This window comes from Tamandua tetradactyla, chromosome 20, assembly GCF_023851605.1.
Source record: "Tamandua tetradactyla isolate mTamTet1 chromosome 20, mTamTet1.pri, whole genome shotgun sequence".
NCBI classification, from domain to species: domain Eukaryota; kingdom Metazoa; phylum Chordata; class Mammalia; order Pilosa; family Myrmecophagidae; genus Tamandua; species Tamandua tetradactyla.
Genome location: NC_135346.1, coordinates 13,484,527 through 13,492,796, shown reverse-complemented (window position 1 = coordinate 13,492,796; position 8,270 = coordinate 13,484,527). Strand labels below are relative to the sequence as shown.

Genomic DNA, 8,270 nt, shown 5'->3' with positions numbered 1-8,270 from the left:
CTCGACTGGAAGGCTGGCACCCCAATTCTGGTTGGGGACTTCAGTGTCCCCGCGGAGTCGGCCACGAATCCCCTCTGCGGCCGCGCGTACACCGATGCCAGGCACCGCGGGCTACCCAGGTCCGAGGCATCGGCCGCCGCGCCCGGAGAGGGCGCTCTAGGCGGACTCCCCGAGCAATCGCGCACCGCCGGGCCTTCTTGTCTCCTGGAGGCGGCGCGGTGCACGTCGGGAAGGCGGCGGGCTCGTCCGGCGCTTGGCAGCAGCAGGCGACATGGTGGGTGGTGAGACGGCTGCTGCGGTGGAGGAGCTGGTTTTGGGGGTGCGGCAGGCGACCGACTTCGCGGAACAGTTCCGTTCCTTCTCCGAGAGCGAGAAGCAATGGAAGGCCCGGATGGAGTTCATCTTGCGCCACCTGCCAGATTACCGCGACCCGCCCGACGGCAGCGGACGTCTAGACCAGCTGCTCTCCCTCTCCATGGTCTGGGCCAACCACCTTTTCCTGGGCTGCAGGTGCGGACCCCGGTCTGGCCGGCTGACCCTGTCCTCCGCCCTCCGACCCGAAGCCCTCGCCAGGGCGGACCCCTGCCCGTTCCTCTGCCTCAGGAAGAATCAGCCCCCAACTTCCAACCGCACTGTCTGGGCCCAAGGCTGATTCCCAGCCTAGCAGCCCGTTGGAAGGATCCTTAATTCCTCTCAGCCTCACGTTTCTCATTTCGAAAATGAATTATTGTGATGACCGCAGTACGAAAGGGTGAAAAGTGCTTAGGTTAGGGTTGCAATTTTAAGTAAGAATTAAGTGCTAAAACCACCATTGTTATTTTTTATTGCCATTATTATTAGCTCAAACCGACACCTTTGCAGAGGAATTTGAAGTCCCGATAACTCCTTTTACCTACATAGCAACTCTTCAAAGACCCAAAGTGAGATCCCCATTTTACAGGTGTAGAGGCTGATGGACGGGAAGTGATATGCCTAGGGTCTTGCAGCTTCTGGGCAGGATGGGTAGATTTTACCGCTTTTGGCAGGAAGTAATCTTGTACCTTGTTTTTTTCTCCCTACTGAGCAGGGTCCTGAGCAGGAGACAGCCTTATCTGTTTGCCTTCCCTCTGATGAAAATACAGGTGCTTTTTTGTCAAGGGCCCAAAGCCCACTGCATCCTGTTTATAGCACTAAGAGGGGAAGGGCCAGCTTTTGAAATGCCGGATTATAGGCACCCCTCTACCCCATTATAAAGAAAATGACAGATCAGGAGGCTCCTCACACCCTTTTATTTTGGCAGATCCTGAAATGGCATTAGATAAAGGATGATTCCTGGTTCTTATACCTGTTATGGGTGCCTTACTCTGGTCACTTAGTGGTCTAGGCCTAAGCCACTTGATTTTGCTTTCAGATATTGGGGATCATTAGAACAGGATTTGAGGAAACAATGCCAGATTCACCATCCCTTCTCTCTACCTTCTGGGTACCCTTGGGAAATCCTGGTTAGCAGGATCCAAGGTTAGGCAAATGTCAGAGAATTGGGCAGATGGGCAAATGTTATTTTTCTGTAGACCAACCTTCCATGTGTTTTTAAAAACATTATAGATACGAGAATACGTTTTGCAAGATGTATGGGGCTCTGTTTTTATAAATCTCAAAGTACTTGCTCTGTTGGCTTTCCTAAAGCCTACTATGTCTCCACAAGCAGAAAGGACTGTTTCCTAACTGCTGATGAACATGTAATAGGTTTTCCCTGCACTATCAAATCAGTCCTCAGAGAGTTGAGTTTATAGTTCAGCAAATTGCAATTTCTTTTTAAACCACAGCAACAAGTAATTCTTCCAAGTCTTTTATCCTGACTTTTTATTGTGCAGTTACAACAAAGATCTTTTAGACAAAGTGATGGAAATGGCTGATGGAATTGAAGTAGAAGACCTGCCACAGTTTACCACCAGAAGTGAATTAATGAAAAAGGTAAACAGGATTTTCAAGTGCATTTGATGAAATGGTGTAAAATTAACAGTGCCTTCCTTTATGGTAATTTATAGAGAATATCATATTTTGAATGGTATTTATTGCCTAAAAGGTCTAAACCCTTTCATTTTTATTTTCTTTTAATTAGTATAAACCTTAACTAGATAACATAATGTGATAAATTATACACTGTTGGTGGAGTAACTCATACCCTCGACCTCTTGACGTTTTCTGGGAATATTCAATTTTGAGCTTTCTTTCTTTAATTTTTAAGTAGATGTTGGCCAGAATTTCTCTCTTAAAAAATTTTTTTTTCTTATCAGTAACTCCTCTTCACCCCAACTAGTAAGGGCTATACCAGAGTTGTTTGCAACTCTTCCTTGCTGATGGGAATTGTGGTTTGAATAATGTCAGGACACTACAGCTCTTCATTATTCTGCTGGGTTTGGTCTGGCCTGGGAGTGTAATTTTTTACACAGTGAGCTGTTGCCTAGAGCCTTTTGTCTGAACCCTGGGGCTGGGGCTATGGAGTGCGTGGCAGAAAGACCCTCGGGGCATGGGGCTGTACATCTCAGCTGCTTTCTGGAATCACCCCCTAAACATGCTTTTTCTAACTTGCCCTGTCTTCTTAGACAGCAGGATTAATGGCTTATCTTTCAAAATTACTGTGACATTTTACCCAATCTCTTTTAGAGTTACTGTCATTTATATATCTGTTTTGCTTACAGATTGTGACGTTCATGAGGGAAGAAATGCCTAAAGCTTTGGTCCTTGTAATGCCAAAACCTAGTACAGGCCTGTCCCAGAGAAGGTACTCAGGAAATGTTTATTAAATTTACCAAAAGCAGTAGAGTAAAAAGTTTATGGCCCCTTTTTAATCTTGCCGTAAGAGCCGTATGTAAGCTCTCACTGCTCCCCAGTTGGGTCTCGTTTTGGAAGGCAGGGCCCATAGTGAGGTCCCCTTTTGTGTAGGTCTTGAGGAATTAATCAGATCCACAGTTGCCCAGAAATTACTCTAGCTCTAAACAGTACACTCTACTTGATTTCAGATGGCTTCCTTAAAAAATTATTCTTTTGGTTTTTAATCTAAACCTGGAATCAAAAACTTCAGGTTGATGTTCAAGAGCCTATTTTGTTTTTAAAATCAGCTATTGGCAGGGGGCTATTATTAGTCAGGGAGCTGTGTGAATTGGAAATTTGTGGCTTTATAGATCCCCTCTTGTAAAACTTTAAAAACTCTAGCCAGCCCTCCTTGGGTGACCCAGAGTGGTGGGAGAGGGGCCAGATAGTGGCTGGCTATCTTGACTGCACCCCATGGGGCAGGAGCTAGCAAGGAATGGGGTAAGCCTTCATTTCCTCACTGCTTGTGACACACTCTTTCCGTGCTTTTTGTTCCTAAGAGATTTTCTGCCCTTTCTCAGATCTGATTTTCTTTCATCCATTCCCCATTATATTTTTCTGTCTTGTGTGTGTTCTGGAGGGTAGCTGTACTCCTTCTAGTCATGCTGACCTTTTACCGATCAGAACATTTCATGACATATGGGTTGCAGACCTTGGAAAGTTTTCTAGTTGATATGAATGTCCCAAACATTATCCATAGACTGGTGTGAAGAAATACGAGTATATGTTTTAGGAATGGGTGTGTCTAAACTGTTAAAATTAAATAGGGGTCTGGAATCTCAAAAACATAGGGTGCTGCTGCCCTAGGATATTCCTTCTGGACACTGATTTAACAGTGTGAGCCTCCAGAAAAGAGTCCCTAGGCACGAACCTAACATCTGAACCACAGTATTGCCATCATACCAACCATTAACACTTCACTACCTGGAAGAAGCCTTCAGGGAGGCCATAGTTCCATAGCATCTTTGGACTTTGTGCGCTTCAACTTCCTTTAAGTAAAACTTATGTATTCTTAGTAACAAAGTTTATTTGAGACTGTTGATGGTACTGAAAATGAAATTCAGCTGAGCCTGAAAAGTGAGCTACTTAGAGGGTATAGAGTTTTGCCAGTTGTCAAGATTCTAGATAAGCCCATCTAGAAAATTGGTCATCCCATCTGATTGCCATGAAAGGTTTGTGCGGTGTTGAAAAATGTCTCATCTCTACTGAAGGACATTGTGAGAGCTCACTGGAAAGAAGGCCATGGAGACCAGGGGTCTTTGCAGTAGTGTCCCTTGTCTGAGGGTTTTGCATAGAATGATGGAGGCTGACAAACATCTGGCAAACCCAGAGGCAAAACAATCTGGAGTTGAACCATGCACCTGAAAATGTCTGTTGTTGGTCTTGCCAGAATTGATCCTTAGCTTTAAAATTTGACTTTAGTTGGGTTTTAAAGCCAGTTAGCAAGTAGGAAGGAGACACTGGCATTGCAGTGTCTCAAGGTTAGACAGTGAAGATGACTTAGAGATGTAAGAGCTTTAAAGTAGGATTTTAAAAATTCTTATGGCTATTCTCCAGCTTTGAGGCAGGTATATCTCTGGTCCAACTTATTTTGTTGTTCAGAGAAAAAAAAATAAGCATTGGCCTCTGAGAGAGGGATTTGTCAAACAGTTGCAATGTATGGTTTTTCTTTTTAAAGTAGGAGATTCAGACACAAATGTATTCAGGAAACAACTCATTTTATCTAACAACCATTCCTAGGCACCTACTAGCAGCCTTTGTGGTTGGCCATGTATCCATTAATGAGTGATAATTAACAAAGAGCAGTAGCTGACTTGGGAAGGGTATCATTACCATGACTGTCAAAGATAATATTTCCAAGGTATTGTCTTAATCAAGGAGAAAGAGTAATGATTGACTAAGGATAAGAAGCTATCATTATTGACTCAGAGAAAGAAGTTGTCAACTTAATTGGTCAATTTTCCTGGGAACATTTTCATCCCAAGAGGGAAAATGGCATTATGCAAAGTGACTATACATGAAACATGAAAGAGAAGTTTGCCTACATTCCAGGAGGTTCGTTTTTGAGCATTATGTGTAGTCTTGGCAACCTCTGAGGTCCTGGAGCAGTCACTCTCTTGGTGGGAGGGGTGCTGATTGTACAGTAGCAAGTATTGGTATTTTAAAAAGAAAAAAAAATCGACCTGTCTGATTAGTTAAATGGGAGGAGGTCTTGTGTCCCAGGATGACTACTCAATGGTACTACCTGTCTTTTTCCTTTTATCCACTAAAAATAGAAAAAGGAAAGCTGCGTCCAACCCCCAGGACAGTGTTGCTGCCTGGTGGATTTGGTTATGCTAGGGCCTAGGATAATTGGGTCATCCCAACACCGCATGGAAAAATGTCATCTGTACTCACAGTGACACAATCCAGTGCAACCTTTTATGTTGCTGTTATCTCGGTCTCTTCTATCAGAAATTTGAGAGATAGCTTAGGGGGATTCTTTTCCTCTCCAGACTAAAGATGGTTTCTCTGGGAGGTACTGAATTCTCCTAAAATGAGAAAGACTTTTTGTATTTTGCTTTTACTAAGGATTCTAGTTTCTTTTTTCATCTCAAGATGACTGGAATGACTGACTCAGCTTAGAAAATAGGTCATACCTTGAAAACTCTGATTTTTACTAAAAAGACTCTGATTGATTCATTCCCACTGCTAAATGTTAAGGAAACCCATTCAAACAGAAGGTGACAGTCAAAGTGATTTCTTCACACCCCGCTTAAAAGTTGTCTAAAACCAAGTTTAAATTTACCAAAGGTGCCAGGGAGTACCCAAAAATAATATATCTGCTTCATCTCGCCACTATTTGCAGGCATGCTTTTACAGTTTCTAATAGTGTGAAATCCAGAAATAAATAACCTTCACATCTTCTAAATATCCTGACTCAGTGTGAGATGTTGTGAATTACTACCTGAATTCGACTGCTTTTAATTTAGAACAATAAGTGTTCATGTGATTCTGCTTTTAGAATCCTTCATTGCAGAACATGCCAGGAAAAAGGTTGTATTTTAAATATTTGTTGTCACTTTAAACTTTGAACATTTATAGCTCCCAGGTGACAAGAAAATTAGATTCTGGCTTCTAAAATGGATGGTGTGGTTAGTGTTTTGCTGAATTTTCTGTGTAGTAAAATATTAATACTTTGCGAAATTGCCATCTGGGTAGTACATAAATATTGCATCACTGTAATATTTTAAAAATAATTCGATTCACTGGACTACATGGTTACATAAACTTTTTTCTGTTTTCCTTTTGTTGTCCAGCATCAAAGCTGAAGCAGAAGATTTATCACATTTTCGTCATTAGCTATAGGCTCAGAAAGGAGACTGATGAATGTGACATGACCAGTGTCTCTCTCAAGACTCCTGGTACTGCCCACCCAGAGGAAGAGAGGCAGTTGGAATGAAATGGAATCTGTCTAGATTGACTTTTTAAAAGTTCTCATTCTCCTCACAGCTGTAATATAAAAGGTTGCACAGACATTCATGTGTTTGTAAATCAAGTACGCTAAGATGAGTCTATCAAGATTGTAAAAGTCCTGTTCTTTATTTCCTGTTTTTAAATGTCAAGCTTTTATGTAAAATGCCTGATTTTTTTTTTGTTGATAGAATATGAAGACATGAATTTTACCCATTTGGATTTTTCAACAATATAACTTTAAGTGTGACTCAGTTTTATGAACCCCCCCCCCCCACTGCATCCTTTGTTTCCTTATTTCTACCTGAGATTTATGCCGTGTGTGTATCCCTACTCCCCATCTCTTTTTTCCCCCTTGTCTTTTTTTTTATGTTGGAAATCAAGTCATAGGACTTGGAGGAACCCTGAGGTGTACCTACCTGTTCATGGGAAGAGGCGTCCTACTGAAAAACATATGGCCTTATTTTTTAAACTCATTCACATGAGATTCTACAGCTTTGCTTAGACAGCTAGTCAATTTATAGATTCTCTTAAAAGGTATCCCAGGCTGTTAAGTAAAGCCCAAATTCTCTTTTTTGTCCTATAGAAAATTCAAAGCTTGGGTCTGCACTTGAGGTACTGCCTTACCCTTAGGGTCCTCAGGAAATTCTCTAGTAGAATTCTGCTTTGCTCTGAAATTATAGTATTTATTTTCCCCCTTTTAGTATATCTGTTCTTCATCTCCTCCCCTGTTTGTCTTTCTTACTTAGTACCCACATTAAGTATATACCTTCAGGCATAAAGAATGGGAGAGAGGCTTCATTTGGGGGACATAATGTAGCAGTCAGCCAGAGCAGGAGTCACTCACTCAGTACCAGGCACTGTGTTTGGTTCCGAGGATAGTGACAAATAAAACAGACCTTGCCTTAGCTTAATCTGCTGTCACTGTGGGTAACTGGACAAGTAATTCCACTTCTGTGTAGATAAGCTGTTGTGCCAGAAGTGCTGGAGAGGAGATCTGGCTGTGGGAGCATGGTGTCTGGGGACGAAGAAGTGAGACACTATTCTTGCCAGTGGAGCATATCCCTGCATGATTTCTAGCTCCAGTTTCCCTAGTAATGCTTAGGATGGACTGAGCAGAGAGCTCAAGAACTTGGAATCTGCCTCTGATCTTGGACAAGCGGCTTCTTCCTGAGCTCACCTCAAAAATGGGGATCATACAAATATGTACCACAAAGAACTATGGCAAGGATTAATTAAGAAAGTGTTCAACAAGCTGTAGCCGATTTTTTTCCTTAAATGTAAACCAGCCTCCTTCCATTTTGATTATATGTACAAATTTACAAAGCTTAAATTATATAGTAGAAGAAAATCAGTGATTTTTTTTTTCATGGGCAGGCATGGGGAAGCGAACCCGGGTCTCTGGAATGGCAGATGAGAACTCTGCCACTGTGCCACCGTTGCCTGCCTGATTATTGGCTTTTAAAATGTATTTTGCAAAGGTTTCTCATCATGGATTCTATTTTCTGTAAGAAATGGAAAGTAATATCACTGGGGAATGTATCCATTGTGTAAAGCAAGTTTGAATTCTGTCCCTGTCAGATTATTTTTGAAGACTTCTCCGCTTAATCAAAATCAGATTTTGATTCCATTTCTTAATGGGTTTTTCCTCACTGTTTCTTTCCTTAGCATAAGCTGCTGCTGCTTTTCTCCTTATCTTACCATTATAACCTGTGTGGCTTTCACACCTATAAAATTGACCAGTATTTAGAATTTCATCCCTTATGTTTTTCTGGAATAGAAAGTGGCATAGAAATCCAAATTTTTGCATTATAGCATACCTGGTGGTGTTAACTAAAAGGGCCTACTTTTAACCTTGGGTCAGAAGCTCACATCACTTAAACACTACATAATTCTGGCATCTTCATATAATCTGCCCAAGACTTGGGTTGAGGATCAAGTGAGATCATAGGAAGGTCTTGGTG

The 8,270-nt window shown here is 41.9% G+C and overlaps 1 protein-coding gene across 1 annotated transcript; it reads left to right on the top strand.

The window, feature by feature from the left end:
* The first annotated feature begins 225 nt into the window (after nucleotides 1-225).
* CDKN2AIPNL (CDKN2A interacting protein N-terminal like) lies at nucleotides 226-6,579 on the top strand. Its single transcript, XM_077138476.1, has 3 exons — nucleotides 226-510; nucleotides 1,854-1,953; nucleotides 6,153-6,579. The coding sequence occupies exons 1-3, from the start codon at nucleotides 272-274 to the stop codon at nucleotides 6,162-6,164; spliced, it is 351 nt and encodes a 116-aa protein (XP_076994591.1). The 5' UTR covers nucleotides 226-271; the 3' UTR covers nucleotides 6,165-6,579.
* The last annotated feature ends 1,691 nt before the right edge of the window (nucleotides 6,580-8,270 follow it).

What these genes read in the sequence shown, in the direction of transcription:
- CDKN2AIPNL (XM_077138476.1), top strand. Translation starts at nt 272, where the DNA reads ATGGTGGGTGGTGAGACGGCTGCTGCGGTGGAGGAGCTGGTTTTGGGG. An exon ending in CACCTTTTCCTGGGCTGCAG is followed by an intron (nt 511 to 1,853) that starts GTGCGGACCCCG and finishes TTTATTGTGCAG; the next exon opens with TTACAACAAAGATCTTTTAG.